Source organism: Onychostruthus taczanowskii, unplaced genomic scaffold (genome assembly GCF_017590055.1).
Source record: "Onychostruthus taczanowskii isolate IOZ18803 unplaced genomic scaffold, ASM1759005v1 scaffold49, whole genome shotgun sequence".
In the NCBI taxonomy this organism is placed as follows: Eukaryota; Metazoa; Chordata; class Aves; order Passeriformes; family Passeridae; genus Onychostruthus; species Onychostruthus taczanowskii.
Window position 1 is genome coordinate 2,566,032 of NW_024502458.1, and position 27,948 is coordinate 2,593,979.

Sequence of the window (27,948 nt, forward strand, 5' to 3'; positions counted from 1 at the left end):
TAAAAAGTCTTTTCTTGGATAATGCAACATTTGAATTAAAAGTAAGCTAATTAATCCAAATATTTTTCAGGTTGTGGTTAAATGTGTTTTGAGTGATTGGAAGTGATGGACTTCAGTTTTTATTTGAAATGGTAATAGCAGGGCAGCAGTTCTGTGCAGAGACCTCCATGAAGAGGTTGTAGCTTTTGTTTAGTGTGGATATTGGAGGGTCTGGGCAAAGAAGTAAACGTTTAACCCCCTGTGCATCAGTAGACTGGGAATGTGAGCTGCAGCTCTCAGGTGTTCTGTGTCCAGGACTGGTGTGCTGGCCAGAGAATGCTCAAGTCAGAAGGGCAAAATCTGCCAGCCTCCAAAACTCCTGGTGTTTGCTGGTGTGTAAACATCAGGTGTGGGTAGGAGAACACACAGGTCACCTCCTGCACAGCACACTTGAGCAGTGGTTCTTTACCTCTCACACATGGTGACCTTCCTTGTGAGGGTAAATCACTTCTGAAGCTGATTGACTAAGAACTCAAGGCAGATGAGGGTGGGTTTTTGTGTTATGCAGTTATTTCAGTTTAATCAGGTTCAAGAATATCCAGGGAGGGCTTTCCTGTTGTTATTCTTAGCTGGGCTTCATATTTTGCTTTAGGTTAAATGAGTTCACCAAATGTCTGGAAGGTTCTGAAATAGGGAGATTTGCAGCCTCTTGATTTCCAGTTAAATGTGATGCCACTTGGAATTACAAATTCCTAAGAGGTGGGTGTGTTTTGTAATTAGTGGTGAAGTCTGGTGGGCTGTTGACTTTGTTATAACCTGCAGTACTTTTCATCTGTTGCAAAAATGCTGCTACTTTAAAAAAAAAATATTAAAACTCTATTCTTGAGAGTTTCTACATTTTCTCTTCTGTCAAGTGGCACAGACTGTTGTATCAGATAAAGCTAAAATTTCAAACCCACATACTATTTAACTAATATTTTATAAATTGAAAGGAAAGCAGAGATGGTGAAGGGATTTCTGATGAGAAAATACACAGATATATTACAGATATATATCTAATATCCAATAATATCTATATAATATCTAATAATGTATACACATATATATATATTATAGAAATACACAGCGTCACAATGACTCTCTAGTTGTATTGAGGAATGTGTTCCTGTCTTCAGGATTTATTTTAGAGCATCCATTCCTTTTTATAATGAGAATGTAGCACTGCTCATGAAATGTTGTTTGAGAAATTGTCTTGTCTGTCTTGATGATTCCTGTGTGCTGTTACAGAGCCACCCTGTGAGAGCAACAGGAAAAATGTGATTTAACAGTAGGAGGATAGGGGCCTGACTTCTGTGCACATGGGAATGTTGTAATCTTTCTGAGCAGCGGGAAGACAGATGAATTAATGCAGGAAGCCACTGACAGTATCTCTGCCCTCTTTGCTCTCCTTTAAGCCATGATGCAACAAAATATTTCAGTATGGAACCGTACGAAAAAAGTTGTGATTGCAATATCAGCGTCTGTGGTTACAATTTATTCCAGAAGAATCACGTAGGTTCCTAGGAGTGGAAGGGGCATTTTATATTAAAAACTGCATTACCTGTTTGTAAGTCATTAACAAGTTGGAAAGAAGAGGTTTTAAGGGGTATCTAACAGGTGGGAAATCATTTCCACTCCCCTGAATTAAAACATTAGGCACTGGCTGCAGCCTGGCCTGTGAGCTACCACAGCACAGAATGACCAGCTCCAATTAAGAGGGATAGGACAAGATACTGAGAGTGAGTTTGCTCTCAGACAAATACAAGAAACTATGCACTGTCAATACTAAAACATCTTAAATACATCTATTGGCAAAACCCTGGGAAGGCAAATTCTGTGTTAGTAGAATTTTCTAGTTTGCATTTAAGGGAAAAAGCAGAAGTATCATAAAGGGATGAGATTCTCTTCTCCATACCAGCATTTTTTCAGCTTCTAGAGGTAGAATTTTAAAAATCAAAGCTGAAACTTTTTGTTTTCAGGAGTTTAAGGAGAGATAGCCCAAGTGCTGTATAGGTTGTTGATGTGAATAATTTTTCCCAGAATGTCAGGTAAGTTTCAGAAGATTGGTTGGAAGACAATGCCCTGCCAGTATTTTAAAGGACTGAACAAAATGACTCAAATAATTTTAGGCCTGTCAGCCTGGTATTTGCCTTGGCTAAGTAATGGTGTGCCTGACATGAATTTGGATCAATAAAAGTTTAAAGGATGATGATGTAGTTGCTTGCAAGTGAGTATGTGACTATGGAAAATATATCTTGTCAGTCTAATGTGATACCTATTTTTTTTGTGAGATAAAAGCTTGATAAATGCCTCAGTGTCAAATGCAGGCCTAATATACTTGGATTTCTGTCAGGCAGTTGCCTGGACAGTGTATGGCATTCTGATCAGGAAATTAGAGAGATACACAATTGCAGTAACAAAAAAATGAAAAAGCCATAAAAAATTTGTAACTTAATTCTGAGAAATTGTGGAAATATCACTTTAAATTGAAGTCTTCATCAAATATGTGTTTCTTGTGGAATCACTGGTATTAAAAAATTACCAGGGCTGTTTGTATGCTTAGGACTAAACTAATCTAATTTCTTGCTTTTTGTGTTGCAGTTACATATTGAATGGATATTTCTGGTGAATTGTCCACAGTGATGCTATATAGCTCCCCTGAGAGGTTCCAACTAGTTTAGAATCCATCTGTATATATGAGCAGTCTAAATGATTCTTTTTGGTATCCAGAAAGATTTATTATGCTCTACCTGACCACAGTAAATTTTGTCTGTCTCAGTCTTGACCATTTATCAAGCTTTATGAACTTCTTCTGGAGTTTTGATTCAAGAACGCTAAATGAATTCACACTGCAGAACCTTTACTATCCATCCTGTTCCCTTTGCAGGAAGAGAAGTAAGGAAAGGGGTCAGCAGAACTATTACTTTGGACTTCCAACTGTTTAGGAGCCTGGTTGACAGAGTCCCTTGGGAGACAATCTGGAAGGGCAAGGAAATCAGGAAGGCTGGGCATTTTTCAGTAAGGAAATCCTAAAGGCACAGGAGCAGGATGTCCTTATGTGCTGAAAGAAGAGCTGGTTCAAGAAGACCAGCTTGGCTGGACAGGGATCTTTGTCTGGAACTCAGAGGCAAAAAAAAAGGTGGGCTTGTCATCTTTGGAAGAAGGGGTAGGCAGCTCAGGAGGACTACAGGGAATGTCATGAGGTCATGCAGGGAGAAAATTTGAAGGGCCGAAGGCCAACTAGAATTCAGTCTGGCTACTGCTGTGAAAGGTAATAAAAATCTTTCTACATTAGCAACAAAAGGAGAGCTAAGGAGAATCTCCATCCTTTATTGGATGTGGGAGGGATATATGGTGACAGAGAATGAGGAAAAGGTTGAGCTGTGTAATGCCTTCTCTTCCACAGTCTTTAATAGGAAGGCCAGTTGTTCTCTAGGTGCCAGTCCCCTGACTTGGAAGACAGGGAGCAGAATGAAGCTCCCATAATCCCAGGGAAATGGTCAGTGACCACTTAGACACACACAAGTTGTCAGGCTGGAGGGGTCCACCTAAGGGTACTTAGGGAGCTCATGGAAATGTTCACTGAGCCACTTTCCATCCTTTATCAGCAGTACTTTTGCACTGGGGAGGTTGGCAAATGTGACTCTGAGTTACAAGAGTGGCCAGGAGGAGGATCTGGGGAGCTACAGGCCTGTCAGCCTGACCTTGGTACCTGGGAAGGTCACAGAGCAGATTGTCCTGAGTGCCATCACGTGGCACATGCAGGACAACCAGGGCATCAGACAGGGGCTCATGAAAGGCTGGTCCTATGTGACCTACTTGATCACCTCTGACAGGTGACCTGCTCAGTGGATGAGGAATGAGCTGTGAATGTTGTCTACCAGTGTCACATTCACATTCTCTGGAAAAATCCTTTTGCCCAGGATTTTTCTCTTGAGAAGACGAGAAGCCTCAGAGAAAAAGGAAAACAATAATTATCTCATTTGCTTCTCCTGTGTTTTGCTCCTTTGGAATGTGGTTGGAAATTGTTTATCCACAGGTGATTGTTTCATTGGATTCTGGTGTGAGTTGTTTTCACTCATTGGCCAGTCAGTGCCAAGCTGTGTCGGGACTCTGGAGGGAGTCAGGGGGTTTCATTATTATCTTTCTAGCATTCTGTAAGTATCCTTTCTGTATTCTTTAGTATAGTTTAGTATGCTTTAATAAATATAATATAATAAAATAATAAATTAGCCTTCTGAGAACATGGAGTCAGATTCCTGCCACAAGGGTCCCCGCAAATACAATATACCAGGACTTCAGTAAAGCTTTTAACACCAATTCCCACAGTGTTTTCCTGGAGAAACTGGCAGGCCATGGCTTGCACAGATGCACTCTTTGGTGGGTAAAAAACTGGCTGGATGGTTGGGCCCAGAGAGTGGTGGGAAAAGGGAGTTGAGTCTGGCTGGTGTCTGGTCACAAGTGGTGTTCCCCAGGGCTCAGTGTTGGGCCCAGTCCTGTTCAGTATCTTTAAAAATGTTCTCAAGCATCTTTTTGAATCTGAATGATTCTATGATTCTACAGTTCAGGTTTTTAAATAAAAATGCCTTTACATCAGCTGTGTAGAGTCAGACACATTCTTTTCCTTAATTCTTCCTTTGTGTGTAGCATCAGGGCTCAGTCTCTACTTGAGTCCTTTCAAATGGCAATCTTATTTCTTCAGAAGAGCTTTCTTAATAATTTTTGTGTTGGACTCTAAGCAAGTTTACATTTTATTTATTTCCAGCAAGCTTGCTTTAGGGAGCTGTGCTGTAAGTGCTACAGAAACAGAGAATCCAACATTGAAGAGCAGAGTTACATGATACCCTAAAGACATAAGCACCATTTATTTGGAGAGGTAAGGGAGCGGACAGTCAGCAAAATTCATGGCTTCGTATTTTTGTACAAGGATATAGAAGCTGCATGCCTGCAGCTCTTCTGGAGAGTAAATGAACAAGAAAATTCTGTCCTCAAGTTGAGGTAGTTGGTGTATGAAAAAATGTTTTTGTCTTCCTCTGTTATTTATTTTGTCATGTTTTGGGAGAATTTCTTAATGTGCTGGTGTTTCTTTGGCTACGAGTTAAGTTGATAACATTTTTATTTTTACATGCCTGTTTGTGGGGGAGGGAGAGGTCAGTGAGTGTCATGCTGGAAATCAGGCAAAGATTTGCCTTCTTGAACAGCTGCTAGTTATTTTGAATAATATTTCCCAAAGGCATTGGGTCCTGTAAAGGATGCTTCTAGTGATATTACACAGTAGTAGTCCAGTACTTTAAATAACCTGCTCATTTCTTTCAAATAACATAAAATGTTTTGTAAATTAAGTAGGTTTTTTATTTCCTTCAACACTGTACTTGTGTACACAAGCAGCAGTACACACTAAGGTCAGCAGGGCTAGCATAGAAATGAAAGCTCAATCCAATTTTGCGTGAGAGCTTCCTTGAACATTTAGTAATTTCCCTGAAAATTAATCTTCCCACATCCAAGGGCTGGAAGTTGAACTGAGATGTTTAAAATACTATCATAAATTTGGGCTTACTGGTGGAAGAAGTAAAAAAGCCTCTGCACTATAAAATAGGGGTAATATTCCATAATGACATCATTACCGGTATTATTTTGATAATATTGCCAGGAGTTTTGGATGCAGTTTTTTATGAAGGATAGCATGGATAAAAAGCATGTGAAAGAAAAAAAATACTGTAAGGATGTTGAAAAAACCCACATGCTAGAAAAGAAGGGTTATGGAGGGTGGGCAAAGTCAGACCTGGTAATGGTGGGGCCCATTATCAGGCCTGGCCCTACTGAAGTGGCCACAGCCACACTCCAGCACTTGCCTCCTTTAAAGGGGTATTTTAGGGACACTGTCTGCCTCTTCACAGCATCCAGTTAGAATGCCCTGACAGCCAGTTGTTTGATTCATAAGAAGTGCTGTTTTTCTTTTGAGCTCTAAAAAAGTGCAGGGCTTTGTGCTATTGTGTAATCCTGCAGGCTGAGTGTCCCGAGTTCACTGCAGCGTGTTTGTTGTGGAAAAGAATTGTAGCGACACGTCTTGCAGTAACAGCACAGTTAGGGGAGAGCTGAGTTCCTGAGAGAGCTCAGTGCCCATGATATGTGTGTTTGATTGCTCTCTGATTCTGCCCAGCTGCACTGAATATTCCAGAAAATACTCAGAATGCATTAAAAACGGTGGACTGTTTTGCCACAAGGAAAGGGATGTGAAATCCAGATTGTGCTGAAAAACTTAAAACTGCAGTTATACATCCACAAAAGGATGTGGTTGTTTAAGTGGAATTCAATGTTTTGTTGCCAAATAATAACATGCTGTCATGACTTTTATTCTAAGCCTATGAAATGATTAATAATGATATATACTTCAACAGAATGTTTGTCTGTAATCATTGTTTAACAGAACCATTGCATTAATTTCAGAGTACTAGAAATTAGCACATTCAGATAGATAATGACGACATTTATATGCTATAGTGAAATTTTGTCTTTTTGCTGTTTTCATGTACAATAGAAAGAAAAGACAGATACTGAGTGGGTTTTTTGCATGCTGCAAGCCACAATTCTTGACCTGAAAACATCAGAATAATCCGATCCTAAGGATGTGTGTGTTGATGGTAGAGACAAATCAGTGTATAAGGAGGTTTTGAAACTTCGTGTTTCTGTGGCCTTGGCTTCTTTAATTTCTTGTGTCAAAATGGTGTTTTTGGCCTCAAAGAGCAAACTAGTTGCAGTCCCCAAGCAAACCTGAATAGATCTTAGTGCCTCTCATTCAGCTTATGAGAGAATGACACTGAGAATGCAAGGAGCTGGGAATTGTGCATGAAACAATCCAAATCAAAGTAATCTTGAGACAGATGGTGAAGAAGTTCCCTTGGGTAAAATTGTGCATTTGCTTGAAGACCCCATTCCTCTAGCTCATATCTGGATGTCTGTAATGTTAGTAAGGATTTTGGTCTTGTGGGATTTGCACAGTCATATGTTTAGGACTATGTACACATTAACAGGGCTGCTGTGATGAATGATTTCTTTTTCAATCAGTAGGAATACTTTAGTCTTAATTTTCACAATATAATGAAGACTGAATGGGGAGCTTGTCACAGGAAACAAACTGAAATTGAATGACCATTACTTGGTTCATTTTAAAAATGATGAAAGGACAGACAAAAATTGCTTTGTGGCTGAGGTCTTGATTACAAAAATGGAAAATTTTGATGGACCAGTGAGGCTGAGGGATATATAAAAGTGGCAGAGCTTGATTTTCCTGGAATGAAAGATACTAATGTTTTCTGGACCCCAAGGGAGAGAGAAAACTGCCTGAAGAAGGGTACAAGAACTAATTGGAAAATCTTGAGGCAAGATAGAAGAGCCGGCTGACCTTGCTGACTTGTAAAGATTTTTATCACACTTGTTTTGGCTGCATTCTTGTCATTCGACTAAAACCTAATACCACTGAGTGTTCTTACTGAGATCTCAGCACTTTTTGTTGTTCTGGAGTCATCTAAAGATGAGGTTTTTTTCATAGGTGGACACAGATCTTATTCTGTGTTGACCACTTCAGTCTTTCCATTCTTTAGGCAAACAGTCCATATTTAATTTTTTCAATGTGACCAGTTTTTCAATGTGACCTCCCTTCAAGTAGACTTAGGAGGTACACGTGGGTTACTGTGAAGTAAACCTTCAGTGAAAATGTTGGCTGCTTTAACAACCAGCTTTTCCTTCCTTCCCTTAATCTCCTGTGCCTTATCACTAATGACAGGGTTTTGGGGTTGTGGTGTTTCCTCTCTGATACTAAAAGATTAGTTGGTTTTTGGTATGTGGTTTTATTTCAGCCATTTGGGGTTTTTTGTGCATTTGTGGGTGGTTGGGTTTTTTTCTTTATTGTATTTGTGGGGACCCTCATGGCAGGAAGGAATGATGAATCTGACTCCATGTTCTCAGAAGGCTAATTTATAATTTTATGATACTATATTATATTAAAGAATACTAAATTATACTATACTAAAGAATACAGAAAGGATACTTACAGAATGCTAAAAAGATAATAATGTAAACTCCTGACTCCCTCCAGAGTCCTAAAACAGCTTGGCACTGATTGGCCAATGAGTGAAAGCAACTCACACCAGAATGCAATTAAACAATCTACAACCACATTCCAAAGGGGCAAAACACAGGAGAAGCAAATGAGAATTATTTTTTTTTCTTTTTCTCTGAGGCTTCTCAGCTTCTCAAGAGAAAAATCCTGGGTGAAGGGATTTTTTCAGAGAATGTGAATGTGACATTTCTTATTGTTGGTTGGGTTATTTTTGTTGTTGCTGTTTATGGTTTGGGGTTTTTTTTCTTTTTGCTTTGTACTTAACAAATGTTTCTATCTTGTGCAAGCACTTGAGACCTAAGGTGCACCAAGTGAATCACAGAAGTTCAATTGCACCCTGTTAACCACACGAAGGCTTTCCTGGAAGTGTGGTGCTCAGTCAGTGGAGGGATTTTCTCACGTGTGGTTAGTGTCACGGAGAGGGAAGGTGTGCAGAGACCCATATATGTGTAACATGGCATGAAGGGTGTGAGGCAAGCTCTTGGTGTTGGCCACCTGGCTTTTTGGTGACTGTAAGGCAGTTTCAGGACTGGGTGTTGAGTGATGGAAGATGGGACTCTGAGAAGAGTGGGTAGAGAACCAGAGGAAATGCTGCACAGAGAAAAAGCATTTTGTGTCCTGAGCTACAAGTGACGCAGGCTTGGAATTACTTTCAGGCAGGGAGGGCATAGATCATCACTCTGGAAGCTACAGGGAGCTGTAAAATCTTCCTTTGAAAGCTTACTGCATCCTGCCAATGCCTTAATACTTCCTCTTTTTCTCCATGCTTGCAAAGGTCCACTTACATGGCACGTTAGCTTTTGGTCAGGCATGTTTTGAGAAGAAATGTTTTCTTCCAGACCTTATTATGTGTGTTCAGTTTAAATTCTGTTGTGAATTTTCTTGTTGTAGGGGAAAGTAAAACTACATAAAAGCTAAAAAGCCAATCACACAACTACAAAAAAAAAAAAAAAAATCTGTGTTAAGTAGAAAATAAGATTATTTGATGAAAAATGGAAAATATCCTGTCATCTACAGGACACTAGCCCTCTTTTCACCTGCTGCAGCCAACAGCTAGGAACATGTTCTGCATGAACCTGAACTTAGTTTTATGCTGGCCAAGGAATGTGACTAGGTTAGCAAGCTGCTTTCTTATCAATCAGGAGTCAAATGACCCAGAAGAGGAACACAGAGTTCCTAGTAAAGGATCATTGGAAGCAGGACAGCTTTGCTAATTAGATTCCTTTTACTTTATTTTTACACATCAATAGAATTCTGCATACAAATGTAGTCGCACCAAGGGTGTCAAACAGTACAAATTCTTGTTACACACATTAATCAAGGGCATGGAAGAGCAGCTCCGGGAGAGAAGATTCCCCTGCCTTACATAAGCTTTGATCTGCAGTCTCTCGGTCACCTCGTCTCTTCCCATTAGGACTTCTGATCTCAGAAGGAATAAAATTTGCCATCTTCTGGTCCTGGCAATTTCCTTACAGTGAAATTTGTCAAAAGACATGAGATACCATGGCTAAAGTGCTGGATGAAAGTATTTATGTGCCCACCTTTTCAGAGATTTCCTTCCCTTGCCTCCTGCCCTCTCTCTCCCTGAAAAAGAGCTTTGGTGCAATTAGGAAGACAGAAACTGGAATCTGCATGCAACTTAAACATCAGATCTTCATTCATCCTTAAAAATCTTCTTTGTACATCATGCTCTCATCTCTAAGAAGTGATAGAAGCCTCCACAGCCTTTCATGTTCTGGGAAATAATTGCACTGAAGGGAATTAACGTGCGTTTATAGGGTGGTGAAGCAAAAATAAATGGCATTGAGGTATTTTTGTTGCTCTTTCTTAACGCCTTGATGTTTGGATGCTTGTGATTTTTCAAATTGTAATCCCTCTTGTGAGTCCAGCTCCCTGTGCCTCTTCATTGCACCCTCTCCTGTTCTGTCCCTTCCCCTCTGCTGCAGTGGGAGGTTGACTTTGCCTGTTGTTCTGATTCCATTTTTTCCTGGTGTATTGCACTCAGTCAAAGCCCTGGGGTTACAGAAGGAAAAGAAAGAATAGCCTTGTGGTCATGGTACTAGCCTGAAACCTGGATTTTTATACACTTTGTCAGACTTGTTTTGTTACAGTACTCAGAAGTCCCTTAGGGGATGGTTGGCAAAAGTTGTTTTTGTCTCTTAATTACCTTTTGAAATGAAAGGGAGAGTGCATGTCTAAATATCCACAGGAGTCTTGTCCTGTGTGTGTTTGTTTGCTGTCTGCAAAGGTGAGATCTCTATCCCAGATAGAATCAGTGGTGCTCTGTCTGGACTTTCTTCCCTGATAAATATCTTGTTTAGTAGATAACCTTCTTTTCCTAATATGTGTGTGTATATATATGTATATTCTTTTTTATATCTATACACACACTCAGGTATATATGGGAATGTTTATATAACATGTACTAAACATTATTTTGCTTCTTCATGTAGTGCTTTTAAGATAAAAGAATATTTTGTTCTTAAGTGAAATATTTTATCTTTTTTGCATAACCCATTGATTTCACATTCAGTCAATTAATTTTTGTTAGGACTGGGCCATCAGCATATATGTAGGCTGCAGAAAGGTGTTGGTGTTTTGCCCAGAGTTTGTGGTTGCTGTGCTAAGGTCTTTCCTCACCATCCTTGCAGCTTATGTCTGTGATTATGCTATTTATCATGCTATTTATGATTAATAAAATGCTGGTCCCTTGGCTGCTTACACTAGACGTGTTAATTCTGGATGGATGGCTGGATCTGAACCACAGGCATTGCTAGGTACAAAACAGCTTGCTAGCACACAATTTAAGGGAAGAAACAAACAATTTAGGTATGGTTGAAAGAGCGCAGATAATAAGGTAAATAAGTTCTGGGTGAAATGGTCTCTAAGCATTCTTTTCCTGCCTTATAGACGTTTGTCACATGCCTTGAGATCATTTATATAGAGATCACAATATCCTTCACAACTTCTCCAATTTCCATCCAAACTGAGAACTTTAGTGTGAGCTGTTCACTGAGTAGGGAGTTGTGTTTCTTAGGCTCACAGAATGCTTTGCTCAGTAACAGTCTCTTTGATTTGTCATTAAGTTTAGTGATTTTTTGTCAATTAAAACATAATGTAAAATTATTACCCAATTAGAAAGCATTATTGTGTGTTTATAAGCATCCCTGAATGTACTGACCCACTGGAAGCATGCAGATGTCTGTTGGAATTTAATTTCTCTGCAGCATATTGGGGGTGGGGACAGAAGAGAAGTAGCCAGAAAATTATAGTTGCTGCAGTAAATACCAGGCTTCTACCAGTGAGCTGCACTGACTGAAGAGCTTATTCCATCTAATGTAAGCATAAAACATCTGTTCAGCAATGCTGTTCTCTGGCTGGTCTGTGTACCAGCAAATCATTCACTTTTGGCTGGTTGTTGCCTGTTGTGGGGAGTCGTGGAGAAAAGGGGGTGCCACATTTTGAACTTTATTGCAAGAAAGATGTTGTGAAATACCTGCAAGGCTTCAATGCACATTAAGCAGTGGCAACCTTGCTTCACCTCTGTGGTGTGGTCCCTCCTGAGCTCCAGAGGCATAGGTGTGCAGGCAAGCAGGAATCCTGTGGTTGGATGGTATAGCCTGTAGCAAGGAGCACGGATGATGGACAAGGCGTTCCAGAAAGCTAAATTTAGAGCTCTCTAAGGTTTTTTTTAACTGGGGGTTCCTACAAAGTCAGTCTGTGTTGTCAGGTGGTGACACCCTGCGATAAGGCAGAGGTGTGGTGAACCTTGTGCTCTAAATTGAGCAAATTCTACTTTGGAGCACGGAGCTGCTGCTGGTACATGGTGTGTGCTGTCCTTGCTCTGGGCTGTCGAGGGTGAATCCAGGGCACTGCCTTCAGCAGCTTGTGATTTTACTTGGTTCCAGTTAAAGCTGGTACTTCACTGAGGTGGCTTTTACTCCCCCAGAAGAGGTGTTTTTGTGCTTTGCAGTAGCTTGTACCCCTTCAGCCCCAGAGCTGCAGCATGTTGGCCATGAGTGGCTGCCTTGGAGCAGCTCCCAGCACTGGCCAGTCTGTATAACACAGCAATTTGAGTGAGTCCTTCACAGCCAGATACCTGGCTAGTGGGAGCCTCTGAACGGTGGCCACAGTAGCAGCTACGGCAGCAAAGCTGTTTGAGATCACCAGCATTCTTTTATCTGCTTTGCAGGCTCTATACCTGCTGCTATTGGATGTAGCAAAAAAACCCTGTTTATTTATCAGGGGTGGTTTTTTACAATCTAAATAACACCTCTTTTATGTGGGGCTTTTTTTTTTTTTTTTTTTTTTTTTTTTTTTTTTTTTTTTAATGTAGTGTTTCTGGAGCAGGTCCTGGCAGTGTCATCTACCAGCCTGAGCAATTCTTTTGTGCCAATGCTTTTGAATCTCTGCCTGTGTCAGTGTATTTCCTAGGGAATTAGCCAAGACTATTCCCACCTCAGATAAAATTTATTTATTCTATTAGCAGCGACTTCAGTATATCCAATTTTCAGCACTTGGTAAAGACAATAATTTTGCTTTTTTTGCTAGAAAGCCTTTGCATGTGCTTCCATGTGTGGATCTTGTTGCCATGGCATCAGCTTATAAGCCTGAGAAGCACAGGTGGGAGCATTAGCCAGTAAATAGGCATTAGGAGCCAGCCCTGCTGCTCTGTAGGGCTTGGTCTAGTGGTGAGGGTAGAGATGTGGGATATGGCAGTGATTTATGTATTTTAATGGCTGGGACTTGGAGCTTTTCCTGTCTGCACTACTGTGGAATAAAGGACTCGATGCAGTCCTGCTAGTGCTCTTGCAAAGACATTGCTTTTCCTGCTGCTTTCTCTTGATTTTTCTGATGATGAGGCCATGCTAGAATGTGCTGAGACTTGAATTATTTTCCCAAATGCTTTAATGTGTTGTGTAAGCACCTTTATTCCAAAGAGCCTTTTTCTTCTTCCTTGCCATTGTTGTGTTGGGATGGCTTTGCCCAAATGTTTTCATGTAGCATTGTGACACGGGTAAAATGTGAGTAGTAGAGATTGTGGTGCTCATTTGTAACACAAGAGCTCAAGCTACTCAGTGTGTCAGTCTTGGGTGTCTCTTCACCAGCAAATACTCAAGCACAGTGAGCTGAGCACAAGGCCTGTTTTATTAACTTCTGTGGTTTTATGTTCTGCAGACGTGGAGGTGATTATAGCTGTTTCTCTGGCTGTAAAAGCTATAAAGTTATGCATGCACAGAACCATATAAACTTTTGATGGTATGGACTTCTATTTTTTATTATAATTGAGCATATACTCCTGCATTATATTTTGCCATTGCAAATATACTTTAGGAAGAATATGCTTATTAATTTTCTCCAGCTCAGTAGTAGGCATAATGGGCAAGTAGTTTCGAGGCAGTGAACTGAATGCAGGATTTTGAGGGGATTGCTTTTATTTAAATTAAAAACTTGAGGACACTCAGCAGAGTAACCTTGTGTGAAGTGAAGTCTCTTACATCAGACAATTATGCCAGCAGTGACCTTGCAAAAGAAATTCTGTGGGAAAGACAAATCCTTGCAGTAAGGACAGGGGACTGCTCTGGGTGCCTGTGTTGCCTTCATTGGTGGGCAACTTACAAAACTTACAAAACTCAGTGCACCAAAGCAACTTAAACATCAGACATGTTCACAGCAGCTACAAAGAAGGATGAAAAATATGTGGACTGTAAGCTTGCTTTGAAAAGGAATTCATAACTGATTTCCATCATTAATGAGCTAACAGAAGGGTTGAGTTTCAGGGTAGTTTCTCTCCATTCTAGGCAGATGACCATAGGGATCATATCACATCAGGTTTATCACACTGAGCCTGTATACTTTGTGCAGTTCCTCAGGGGTCAGCTGGAAAAACAATATAGGTAAGAGAGATGGAGGTCTTCATCACCCTTTTTGATTCCCAGCTGCCTCTGTATGGATTAATTTGTGTTTGCTCTGTGTCTCTTGTTGGATCCAGTGGCTGTTGTCAAAGGTGTGATCTTCTTGCAGAATCATGGCCAGTCTTGCTTGACAGGGTTGAAATGTCTGGATTTTGAAAAGAAATTACCTCTTTATTGAATGAATAAATGTGCACTCCTGCCACTAAGCCTCTAAGTGAGGCTACAAATGAAATTCCATTTAAGAGTGAGAACACTTCAACCTTGATTTTGCATCCTCCAAAATGTAGTTGTTTGTTTCAGGTTAATTTTTAATTTCCTGTCATAATTGTGACTATCTTCCTACTGATAGGCAGGTTCTGATTTAGTCATTCATCTTTCTTTTTCAGATCGCGTGTGGCTCGGAGCATAATCTGGCAATAGTTGGTAAGTAGCTTAATTTTATAACAAATCCTCTTGCCTTTTTTTCATTTTTAGTAGCACAAGATGAAAGAAAAATATGCACATCAAACATACTGAATGATTTTGGGCATTGTGTGCAGCTGAAAGGAGGAAAGTAACATATAGGTGTGGAGGAAAGAAGAAGAGAAACTGGTGACAGTGAGTGGTGGTGATGAAATTGTGGCCTTGTAGAGCAGCCCCTGTAAGGAGGGAGAGGTTGATGGATGTAACAGGAAAATACATTTACAAAGTGTTACAGCCTGTTTTAGCTCAGAGCCATTGCAACAATCCAGGCTGCAGATTCAGAATAGCATCTAAGCTTGACACTGGTCAAAAGTATCTTTGTTTAACAAGATGGAAATTATTAACATGGAAATTACTGCTGAAAAGAGTCCTGGGTCTTTTGTTGTTCAAAGCTTGGAAAATCTTCAAAATGTCAGTCAGTGGTAGACAGGTTCTTTAGTGCATTTTAGCATAATGCAGCTGTAGTAATAATGATGGAAGTACTAGGAAGCTAATGTCAGTGGAGAAATTGGATTTTGTGTACTAATTCCAGGAACAATCTGATTGTTGCTTTCATGTGATGAGTTGATAACTGAAGTTTGATACATGATTTCTGTTGTATATAATTACTTGTTTAGGAACATTTTTAACTGTAGATTTTCGAGCCCTTTATAAAGGAGGTCAGCATAATTGTCCCCATTAAAAGGCAGGGCAAGACAGACGATGAAGGGAATTCTATGCTAATGAGAGCTGGAAATGAAGCACAACTCAATCCATGTAGATGTTTTTGATTGCTATGACTGATGTGTTGAGATGTCAAGTAAAGAATTTTCTTAATTTTCTGAATGTGGTTTGACAGAGGTAGAGAAAAGCAGCTATTTGGTATTCAACCTGCTTTCCATGCACTACTTTTTCAGGTTTTGTTAAGTGGCCACAAAGGTGGCATTTTCTTTATTTCCATATCTGCTGTAGTATATTTCCTAATGATCCTTCTCCAGTTAAAGCTTGTAGTGAACTTGTTAAGTCCTATTAAGTTTATGGCTGGATTTAAGAAAAGATTTTTCCTTTTGCCTTCTCCCTACTTGTTCAGCGTCACATGCTTGTATTAATTGTCAGGCTGGTGCTTCTGAATGTCGACTGAAGAGCAATCTTGTTTCTTGCTGAATTGATGAAGTAAAAATGTGCTGCTGGCACATTGCTCCAGTGTGCATGAAAGCAAAGCATTGAGTTTGAACAACCTTCTTTCTGCTTATGTCCTTTTAAGCTTTCTGCCTTCTAGGCAGAAATCTCTGGAAAAAATGGGTTGGGGAGAGAAACTCTAGAAGAAAGTTACAATAAATGAAGAACTTTGCATATGTAAAGAACACCATATGCCTATCTAAGCTGCATGCTATGCTCATTGAATTCAATGGGGGAATTATCAATGCTGGAAGCCAGTCAATTTTATTTTAAGGACAACAGAAATGTGATGTTGCAAATTTTTTGAACTGAAGAACTATGATACAAATTTCCCTGAATTGAATTTTACATTTGTTTTTAAAAGGTTGACTTTTTAGAACATTCTGTGGTAGGATTTCTCTGATCACTGGCCACACTTAGTTCAAAGCTGTCAGCTGTATAGTCCTTAAATCACACAGATTTCCATGAATATGTCTACTTGATTGTACAATTTTCTAACAACTTATCATTCAAACAGAGTTCACTTATAACAACTATATCAGCCATGTCTTTCTTAATTAGTAAATGCTTGAGTGATTGACTTTTAAACTGAAATAATTCAAGCTGAGTATGACAGGTAAACTGAAAAACCTTTAACAGTATAATATTCAAGTTAGTATTTCTGGTTGTGTATACAAATGTGCTTGTGCTTTGTTTGTTGCATCATCTTTTAAACAGAATCATTTTTAGGATGGAGAGGCTGGATTTATGATTCATACCACAAATGCTGAAGCAGTGTTCCAGTCATCTTGCTGGTGATACAAACTGTTTGATTTGTAAGGCCAGCAAGCAGTTGGGTTTTTTCATGTGACTTTATGTAGCCTGCATCCATTTGTACGGGTCAGTCCTCTGAAATCTCTTTTCTAGCTTTCTTCTGCTGAAGTCAGTGCAGAATTTCTGTTCTCTTCGCTGTGATGGCAGTTCCTTTTTCTGTGGCTATATTGGTAGTATTTTAGTTTTCACTTGATCATGAGGTAAATGTTTGATATAAAGGAGAATGAGATGTAGGTTGTCTTGAAATGTACCTGCTTTTCCAAACTTAATGAGTTAAAAGTTGCTATTAGTACTTGAAAAAGTGTAAACATCTTCACCCCTTGCTGAAAACACATTTTTATCTTCATTTAAGGTTGTACTGTGAAATTAATTCTAAAATTTATAAGTGTTGTAATATTTTTTATGTTTGTATGATTTTTCACTTCAGAACAAAAATCCTTGGCTGTTAAGAAAAGACCTTGCACTTTCCATCTCAATCAAGGATTAATCATCTTAGGAGCCAGCCTATTTTTGTACTGAAAGAAATGGGTAGTTATTTAATAAATCATGTATAGCATATCTGAAAAACACCTTGCTACACTGAAAACTGTATGTACTTGCTGAGCACCACAAAGGTGCCTTTTCTACCTGAATGTGATAGGTGCAATGTTAGTGCTGAACTTTGTGGTAGTGAGACAGTGTCTTTGAATGACTGAAATATGTAATGGAACTAAATCACTGTGACAAAGCTGGGCTTTTTCCAGGTTTGGGAGTCTGTAGTGTTTTCAGCATTGAAAAGGTAAGGAGGTTTGATTCTTCCCTAAAAAGCCTGTGTTTAAAAACAGTATTTATGGCGAATGCTCTTATAAGTTTCCTATTAACTCCCCAGTAAGACTGGAAAGCTCATTTTCAGAATGAAAAAGAATAGGTATCTTTTAAGAGAACATGTTGCTCATGCAATGCTGCAACTTAAATAATCAAGCAATATTAACTGTGCAAAAGTAGAGGTGCTATTAAATGCAGCAATGCCTTGACTGTGCTGCAATCACAGAGCACAGGACAGAATGCTGTGAAGAACCTCCAAATGCAAGTGTCTTATTATTAAAAATTAAACCATGGAATTTTATTAAAGCCTCCTGGAGGTAGTTAAACACCGCCCCCCCCCCTTCCCCCAAAATCATTACAAGGATGACAGTTCTGGAGTCTGTCTCCCCAAAGCCTTGGTAATGCATTATATCCCTTTTTGGTCTTGCTTTTAGTCATTTTCTCAACCTGTATAAACTAATGAAAATATTTTAAACGAAGGATACTGGAGGAGATGTAGGGAGAAGTGCTTGTTTTAAAAGCTAATTAGTTTCTGTTGAAGTCCAACTTTAAAGGAGCCTTCAAAGGGGAGTTTGTTTGTTTGGAAGAGAAAGAGGTGGATCTTTCAAGTTAACATTTTCTCGTGTGGTGTTTTGAAGGGGATAAGTGTTGGGACATGTGTCTACTTCAGATAGTGCAAAAAGCTTTTTCTTGCACTTTCATAGTCGGCACAGTGAATTCTGACTTGTGCTTGTTTTCTTGAATGGAGGATTTAAAGCATCCTTCAGTGAGATTGTCCCCAGATCCTGACTTTGACACTGCTGTGTGGTGACCCACACCACAGAGGCACTGTCAGTGCAGGTGGTGGCGGTGCAGTGGTGTTCACAGGGAGAACTGGGGCTTTGTGATTCATGTCACTGTTACTCATTTGATAGTTCTCTCTGTCTCCTCTGGCTTTTTCCCTATTCAGGTTACTTACTTAGCACTACTTCCCCCCATTATTAATGGTAGTGGAGAGGGCACCATGTAATTAACGCTAAAGCAGTAAAAATGAGCCCCAAAGACCCAAACTGGCCACCCAATCATAGGTGTGTTTTGCAGATGGAAGTACAGGTGACATGTGAGGAGACAAAGCCCTGGCTGGTCACATTGAGTTTCAGTGTGTTCAGTGCAACAGCATTACATTTTTAAAATCACTTCTCAACTTTCTGCTAAATCACAACCCCTTACAGAAGAGGGTTAGTTTTGTCTCCCATTGCCTTTTTTTGTTTTATGTGGATTAGAACAAGCTTCAGGATTTTGTCTTCCATGGTTTGTGTGCAATCACAGCTGTAAATATCACAACACGGGCATTCACATCCTTCTGAAGCTGCAGTTGGAGAGTAAAAACCAATACTAAATTTAATGGAAGAATAGTCTTTGTAGAGGAAATTAGGATAAAGCATCCTTCCACTCAAATGGTAGCTTTTGCCTCAAATGGTTTGAATTAAAGTATGCAGCAGTGTTAGAGGGGCAGTAAAGGAGCTGTTACTCCATGCTCTGTTGAGATTGTCTTTTTATATTCTTATCCTGGAAGAACATTGCAGTTATGAGTAGAAAACAAATGTGGTCAAAGCAATCAAAGCTTAGGGAGGTGATGATACACATCCTAAAATGGTGGTGGTGATAATGCCATCCCAAATGCTTTGGTTCTGTGTTTTTTCATAAGGAAGCTGAAGGGTTCCTACGTGCAGGCCACTACGTCTTAATTAGCAGGGTTCTGTACTTTCAGTGGAGTTCCATGATTCGGTTCCACGATTCCAACTGAATTATTGCATAAAGCATCAGTCGGGGAAGGGCTGTAAGAGACGATGAAAGATCTATTTCTCAGGCGGGGTGAGCACCAGTGGGCAGAGGAGGCCGTGCAGGCTGAGGGACGGATCCCTGCCTTGTGCTGACAGTGTTATTGAGGCGTTCGCAGCTGCCCCGCGAAGCAGCAGACACAGTCGCGTGTCTGACATCGGGTCCCGGGGGACTCAGCACTCTGTCACGAGGAGAAAAATCATAAATTCTCTCTGTGGCTGTGGTGTTTGGAGGAATCTTCAGCGTACACTGAGGAGGGCACTGGTGTTCAGCAAGGAGCCTGAGTCTGCTAGTCTGTTGCTTTATTTATTATGCATGAAAAATCCCAGTGCAGCCAGGGACTGTATTGTGAAGGTTTCCTGGCAGACCAGCATGGAGTCATGTTGCAGCACGCTGTCTCTTTGCATTGCAGCACTAATCACATTCTCTGCTTATTAAAGGGCACCTGGCAGGACTTCGAGTAACCATCACTGTTGTCATTTTCATGCGGGTTATATGTCGACCTTCTAAATTTATTCTCTGGCAGAGCCATTTTGTATGTCATCTAGCTCTTAATGTGGCTTTGACTGTTAAAATAGCTCTTCAAAATATAAGCTCCTTTGGTTATATTTATTGAGAAAAAGCAGCCTCATACCTATCGTTACCTGATCACCTGTCTGAGTGCTTTGAACATAGCTGGATATAGATTTGACATCACAGTTTTCCTGTCATGGTTAGATACAGCGAGTTGTTGAAATATCTTCTCACTTTGTGTTTCTTTTCCGCATACTGTTGGTGCTCCAGGCAAACTAATTGTTCTTCAGGTAAGATGGAAGCTGAAATTGAATTTCAAATTTCAGAAGTCTGATTATTTTGTTATTTCCAGCAGGAAATACGCAAAAAATCTGATCCTCTGATCTCTTAGTGTTTCTTTTCCAAGGGCTAATGGAAAGTCAAGTTGCCAACTATCTCATGAATTTGTGGGTGTAAGGTGATGAGGAGAAAAATGAGGAAATGCTAATTTGAGCGTTTGGAAAAGCCTTCTGACGGGGCTAAAAATGGCTTTGAACCAACTGAATTGTCTGGAGTCAGTGGCTGCTGGCTGTAGGAAAGGATGGATATTTTGCTGCGAAAAGCCAATTAGATTCACAGAATAGGATTGCATTGACTCCCTAAAAAAAACCTGCAGAGTTTAGGATAAGATCTGACTGTACTGCATTTTCTGTTACTGAATGAAAAGCCAGTTAGATTCACAGAAGAAAATAGGATTGTATTGACTCCCTAAAAAAACCCTGCAGAGTTTAGGATAAGATCTGACTGTACTGCATTTTCTGTTACTGAAATGAAGTCCAGATTTTACAGCTACCTTCTCTTGCAGGCTTTGTTGCTGCATGGATGCATATTTTGGGTGACTTAAGTCTCCGGAATGCTATGTTCAGCTTCTTTTCTCTGTGTGTGGCTTGTCAATTTATCTTGTGAAATCTTTGGAATAAAAACTGCCTCTTAGTGTATTTTAGAACTGCCTAGAGTAAAGAGACCTGATTTTTATTTTTGTTTTAGTATTGCATTGCAACTAATAATAGTTGCAATCACTTCCCTTCCCTTCAGAGAAGCAGTTTTAAAATATAATTAGTCGTGGTGTATCTCAATTTATATCATTTAGCATATAAACAGGTAATAATGTAGTGCTTGTCATATTGTTTACAGTGTGGTTTCCTGCTGCTACCAGATGCAGAGCTGCTTAGGCAGGCCTGAAGATAAAAGCTGTAATTTTTTTGCTGTACAAAAAGCTCCTGGTTCTTGTAATATTTTCCCCTGAATTTTAGATATCACCGTGGGCTCAGCTTAGAGTTTGTCTAGAGTTGAGCTCCTGTGTGCTGTCAGTCTGTTTCCTGAGACAGTGCATCACATCCACAGGGATAAATCTGCTGTGTCAAGGGCCCTCCCGAAGGTGGGGGAGAGGCAAGTGAGCAGTGTTAACCTCTGGTGACAGCTAAACCCATCCAGCTGGAACTGGGAGCGGCATCCAGAGGAGATAATTGTCATGGGATGACAGCAAACAACCAGCCAGTGCTACCAAGCAAGAATTTTTGTTTGAAGCTGAGTGAGTAGGGAGCCCTTCCTTGCAGGTATTTGTGGAAAGGAAAAGTCCTTCCACCTGGTTTTGGAAAATCACAGAGGATGAGAGCACTCTTGAGAGATGTAGCTGCAGTACAGGTGCATGCAGTCCTTTGTCAGAGGGTTCACTGGATGGATACTGAGAATTTAGAGAACAAATCAGATTTTATCACATTTGTTTACTTGCAAGCTCTAAACCTGCAATTGCTTTGAAGTAGAAGAAAAACACATCCAATATATCTAAGGCATATTTATCTGAATTTTCAAGGAAGCAAACAGGAGTCTCAAAATTAGGAACCCTTGGTCACCAAAGAGAGATTAAGCGTTTGGTGGTTATAAAATGAAATAAAAGGAATGACAAATGTCTGCTTTCAGGGAGTCATCTGGAGCCTGTGGAAGAGGTGTTCACCCAAGTAAAAGCACGAGCCCAGCAAAAGCACTTGGAAGGGGCAGCAAATTCAGGCTTTGGTGCCCTTCCGCTGAGCAGCTCTGCAGTGAGCTGTGCTGGTAATTCTGGGTTCTGTCTGTGCAGCAGCCTAACACTTTACCATCTAAGTGTATCACTGAGTAGAAATTTTGCAGCTAAATGGCTGGCTGGCAGGAGGGCAAGGTGGTTTATATTTAGAAAGCTGCCATGAGGAGTGCCCAGACCCTGCTGTGAGATTTGTGGCTCTCCAGGAGGGAATATCTTGCTACAGAACCTTGGGTTGACACCCCTGTGTCAGTGTGTAGTCACTAGCCAGATCCTTTATGGAGCACTAAGAAATTTTTCTCTCAGCACACGGGTAGATATTTGTGGCCAGCTTTGTTACATGCTCTGAGTGAATAATCTCTGAAGCTTTTTCCTTTTGATATTTTTTATAGGTGTGTGTGTTTTACTAACACCATCTTAAATACTCTGGGTAGCTTTCTGCATAGTAAAAAGATTGAAGTAGGGATTTTGGGAGATTGGCTTGACTGTGAGTTGGATTTTTTTCACAAATGCACTTTAAAAGTCATCTTTACTGCCCAGTTTTTGGATTTTGCAGCGTGTTTTGGTCATGTGGTTCTATTGTTCTCTTTCATTTGTGAAGGTCAGAAAAATCTTTCAAGAGCCACAGCTGAAGGCAGGGATGCTGACAGTGACATGGGTCTGAGAGATGCTGTTGTAAGGATATATGGGAAGTATTGCCAGGCTGGTGGTGAAACAGGGACAGTTCTGGGCCAGTGCTGCTCTGTTTGGCTGTAACTGCACAGGGCTAAATGCACACATCAAAGCAGGCTTTCTGAAGCTTTTGTAAACCAAGGTGGGGTAGGGAGTTGTTTCTGTACCTTTCCCTAAGAGCAGATCCTCTTTTCCTGCTTCAGGATTTGGGACTTGGAACTTGAAGGTAGTTGAAATTGCAGTGGAGAAAATCTTGAGGTATTAGCTGGCAGGCAAGATTATTTTACTGCTAATAACAAAGAAGAAGCTGTTCAGGCTTGCAAGCCTAGAGCAAGCTTTCCGGGTAAAAATAAAGAATTTTATTAAAAATCGTTGGTTTTAGAGAGATAAGTATTTAAGAAAAATATTAGGGGAAAAAAGCCAAACGAAAAGAGATTAAAAGTTGGGATATTTATAAAAATTACCCTTTACTTGTCCTTGCTTTTTGAACTTGTTTCACTCAAGTGCTTCTTTATAGAAGGTAGGTAACAAAGTAATTAAAATTAAAAATGCTTTTGAGACTCATTTCACTATTGTGCTTTTTCCTGTGCTTTTTTTCAGAGTCTCTGAGGAGCAACTAGGCTAAACTGGAACTTTTATTATTTCTGAGAAATGTCTTCACATCATTTTATTTTTAGATTGTTGGACTTATTTGAACTGTGAGAGAGTGTGAAGGACTGAAAGCTATATGAATAGGATTTTAAGAGGTATTTAGCATGCAACATTTAACATTCCTCGTGGAGCAATAAGAAGGGTTGATATGTTCCTGGTGAACAAGTAAATCACACAGGACTCAAGCATGTTATATTTGTTCATGGTGAGGCTTCAAACATAACTGTGGTTAGCATGAAGCTGAATGAAGTGAGAGACTACTGCCACCACCACAGGTCTTGGTGCCCATCAGTCTTTGAGCTGCAAAATGCCTCTTTTACCTGAGTATTTGATAGCTCTGGACTTGCTAGGATGGCAGCACATCTGTCAGTGTTCTCAAAGCCAAAGAAATCCAATCACCACCAGCAGCAGTAACACATGTGAACTGTAATGATTAAAAAAACCAGTATGCTGAGGCCTTCCTGGCAGATATTTCAGATGAGATAGTGACGTTTTCCCTAGCTGAGGTCTGGCCTATGTCCTTCTCCCCTCTACAAATCTAATGGAATGATTACTTTGAGAAGATAATATAGGATGTATTGATCCCAGTATAAACTTTGTATTTATTCTAGCCATGATTTGCTGAATTAAATGTTGTCTAGGAAGACTTTCACTTGATGCCAGGAATTCCTGCTACAGGCTTCATCTTCCTTTATTCAGATTTAGCATCTTATGCTATCCCTGCTCTGTAGCCTTGTATTGGAACAAATGAATGGATTACTGGGAAGTGATTATGGTGGGGGGCACCAGCCCGAGGTTGGACAGGTGAAGCTTCCAAACGAGTCCATAAGGAACATGAAATCCAGTTTTAGCTCTGCTGTTATTCACGGGTCATAATCGCTTTTATTTGTCTATGTGGGTGGTTGAGTGAGTGGGAGGTTACACCCAGGGAGCCTGGCCACTATATTTACTCTTTTGTGCACCTTTTATTGGAATACCATCAGACAGCTCAGGGGATGCTGTACCATGATGAAATTTCCAGTGCTTGTCCCAGCTGTGAGAATGATCTCCATGTCCTTTATGGCCCCCCCTTTGGCCTTTCCCAGCCCCTTGTTCCTCTGGGGAATTTTGCAAAGATGTAGCACACTCTCAGTTTGGATGTTATGAGACCTGCAGTGCTGGTGACTCAAAACCCTATAAGCTGTTCACAGATGTCCTGTTATTCACCTTGTGAAAGAGAATTCCCCAGAGTGCCACTGCCCATGACACGTTCTGTCATGCCAGACATGGTGCTTTTCTGATATGTGGAGGATGTACATGGCTGGAAGGTTTCACTTGCTGTTTTTCTCAGTAGGAAAGAATTTCTGTCAGTTAAGACTTTTGAGTGGAAAGGATTTGGAACTTGATGAATTTTCTCTTTGTTTTCCTTGTGGATGATGCTCAGAACAGCAATTCAGTCAAACATGGGAATATTATTTTATGAGGATAAATCATTAATCATCTCCCCTTCCCCTCCCTTAGGCATTTTAATATTAATTTAAAAAATAACTGGTCTGCCATGACCTTGGTGACAAATCTGAGTTGCCAAGAGATTGAACAAGTAAGCAGCTGCTTTGCTGAATGTCTGGTATTAAACTGGAGGTTGGCTTCACTATGCCTTTGGTTTTCAGTGACAGCAGCTGCTATCTTGCTGAGTTGAGACATCTCAGAAAATGGGCAGGATGACAAGCAACACTAATCATATAATTCTGAGTAGGAAGCTCACTTGCCTTGAAAGATAGTTTGCTTTGGCTTTCCAACTTCCTATTTTTTCCTCCTGAGCTGTGTTGCAATTTTTTTTTTTTGAGTTAGGAACATTTCACGGTCTTTTAAAATTGAATGAGATGAAAGGTGTATCACTTGAAGGTTTGCAACATGTTGTACTTCTAAATGAGCACATGGGACACTTGGTGTGTGGTGTGGTAGTGGTGAAAGACGTATGTATGCTCAAGGGGTAAGAACTTTTTTCCAGCATAGCCTGCTGGATTTTGTTGTATTAACAGAACCTTGGTAGCTGTTACATTTTTCAAGGTGTGTATTTTTTTTTTTTTTTGTGGTATTGATTTAATAAATGCTTGCTTGCAACTCCTGTAAAATAAATTCTGTTCTAGTTTTGTTAGGAATAATTAATAATTTGTTACTGTTCCCTGCTGATAGTAGATCAAATTTGAGACTTTTATGTCAAGGGAAGCTCTATTACTGTGGCCTCCAAAAGGGATTATTTCAGAAATACCAGTTGCACATGAGATCATCATGTTAAGGTGTGCTTCACATTGAGCATGCAGGATAATGTGTGATGTGTGACAAATGTGAAGCACTCACTGTTTCTCTATGATGCAGACCCAGTGCATGGATGATTCTGGCCCTTTTGAGAAGCAGATGTTTGCTTAGGCAAGGAAAGTATTTACTTTATTTGTGTTACTTCTGTGCAGAGGAGGGGAAGATTGTCACCAGTGTCTGTGCCCTACAATGGCTTGTTAGACTCACCATCTGATTTGTGGTCACTGAACATGACTTTAGTCTCCTTAATTGTGGGACTTCTTGGGACTGTTGAAAGGTTTCATACTGGAGGCACCTTTTAGGTGTGTTTATTTAGGCTGGAGTCTTCCTTTAGTTCCAATAGCAGTTCTTCTCCCATAGAGAAATGCCAGGCAGGAAGCAGCCAGCTGTGAGTCTCCCTGTGCCAGATTGGAGGCTGCAGACAGGATCAGGTTAGTCTGTGCTGCTTTTTTTGGTACATCTGGCCAGCCATAACCTTAAAGCTCACATGAGCTTTTTTTCTGTAGGCACAAAAGAGAAAAAATGTTAAAGGTATCAGGAATTAGTACCCTTAGTGTTCTGAGATCACACACCCTATTTTTAAGGTTTTTTTATGGCCCAAGACTCATCTTGCCATCTACCAATGAAAAGAGACAGGAATCCAAATGTCTTCTGCTTACATCCAAACCTTGTGTTGCCTGCCATTTATAGTAGGAGTGGTGTGATGGTTTGCTGTCACTCAGATTCCTTCAGTCTTGCTACTATGCTGTTGATCAAGTTAACTGCAAGGCAAGATTCATCCTAGGTAAATTCTGGGTACCCTTAAATAAAAAAGCCTGAATGCTATTGTGTAGCTCTGTAGATTTTTTTGAGTAAAGAAGCTGGCACTTTAATTTTTTTTAAGCACTGTAGTAAAGAAATCTTGTTCTGTTGACAAGTTCAGCATGTGTCTTGTGCAATACTTCTCTGTCTGCTTGGATCCTCCTCCTTCTCCCATCTGCCACCTTCTCACTCTGGGGAAAGGAAACTCCATTCTGTCAAAGCAAAGTGCCAGTGAAAAATGGGGAAGACTTTTAAGAGTAGCTTTTGGATGAGACCATTCACTAAAATCAAAACAAATATAACCACAGCTCACTCTACTTTTGCCCTGTGTACTTAGCAAAAGGTTAAAGCTGACAGGTAGTAAGATAGAGCACCTCAAATGAAGGCTGTGCAGTTCAAAAAGGCAGAATCATTTACTTCTGCCTGTGATCAGAGCTCCATGGCAACATGTGCTTTGCAAGGAAAATAGCATAAATACCTATTAAGCAGAGATTCCCCAGCAAGTGAATTAAATGCCAGAAATCGAACGAGAGTGGGGTTGGTGGTTTTTTCCTCTCAGGATAATTAGGGTACCTACCAATGAAGTATCATAATTGTAATGGATGCTCTCTGAGTCTTCTGGAGTATGAAATGCCCTTCATTTTGAAACATCCTGCTTTGAGACGGTGCATTTCTGTATTTCCCAGTTATTAGTCTTCTTATGCTTTGTGAAGCTAATGCTTATTAACTTTGAGTATTGTTTCCCTCTGCAAAGGTTTTATGGTTTCTTCTGCTTGATGCTGACTTGCAAATTCAGTGTGAGCAGTGAAAGCCTTAAGAATGACAAACTTGTATTATTACAGGGACTTTGTGCATTCATTGAAGTCCCCAGGGCTGGAGCTCAAAATTGGTAATTGTCTTGGCTGGAAATGAACGTACCAAGTTTCACCCTTGTGCCTGCAGCTGGTGATCTCTGCCTGGGACAGTTAAGGATTAGAGAACTCCAGGGCTGGTTTTGTTACTGCTTGATGTGCAGTCACCTACAAAATAGTGGTAGTAAATGTGCTTATGCTTTCTTTATAGCTGGAATTTGGTTGGCCATTTGAGGCAAGGGCAGCAGAAATCGACAGGACTTTGTCTGCTGGAGGTGCTGAGCCTTCAGGCTCCAAAGCGCAGAGTGCTGAATCTCCAGGGGAACTAAACCTGTGAGGTTCTGCTTGAGTCACCATGCCTCACTCTCTGCTGCTTTGGGCACTCCAGATTACCCTCATCACACATCTGTTTGGGTTCATGTGGCCATGAATTCAGTGGCTTTCATTTCCTCTCTTAACAGGTTTTTCTAAATCCTCATTCCTTGGCTGTCTGCAAGCATGCTTTACTGTTCAGTGTAAAGTCTTTGGATATGTGCTTTTCTCCTCAGCCCTAAAACCTAAGCAAAAATTCTAAGTCAGAATTTTGTGACCTCCTTGCAAAAGTGTAGGACAGGTAAGAAAGAGATTATATAGGTGAGAACTGTGTAGGTAAAACTTGTCTGAAGTCCAGCTTCTCTGCTTTATGCAGGGGAATGACTGTATTGCCTCTATAAAGGCACAGAACAAGTTTTTTTCCTGTGAAAAGCTGATTTTCAGTCTATTATACAGCATTGTAAAATAGTCAACTAGCTGCATTTGTGTTGGCTAGAAGAATTAAACTTGGAGTTGGGCTTGAATCATGTTTTAAGTTGTTAAAGCTCTGGCCAAGACAGTAAAATGTTGATGATGCTGCAGTACTACAAAGCTGTAACTTGGTGAATAAATACTTTCTATAGTATAACACACTTCTGTTTGGTGTTCTGTACATGACAATGAAATTTTGAGACACAGAAGTCA

The 27,948-nt window shown here is 40.2% G+C and overlaps 1 protein-coding gene across 2 annotated transcripts in view; it reads left to right on the forward strand.

Annotated features, from left to right (window-relative positions):
- SERGEF (secretion regulating guanine nucleotide exchange factor) overlaps nt 1–27,948 on the forward strand; it is a 142,364-nt gene that overhangs the window by 64,720 nt on the left and 49,696 nt on the right. For both annotated transcript variants that reach the window (XR_005953440.1, XM_041415053.1), the window contains exon 10: nt 14,439–14,475. Coding sequence is in view for 1 of the 2 variants with exons in the window: in XM_041415053.1 (XP_041270987.1) it covers nt 14,439–14,475 (37 nt within the window). In the remaining variant the exon portion in view is untranslated. The remainder of the gene's footprint in view (nt 1–14,438; nt 14,476–27,948) is intronic.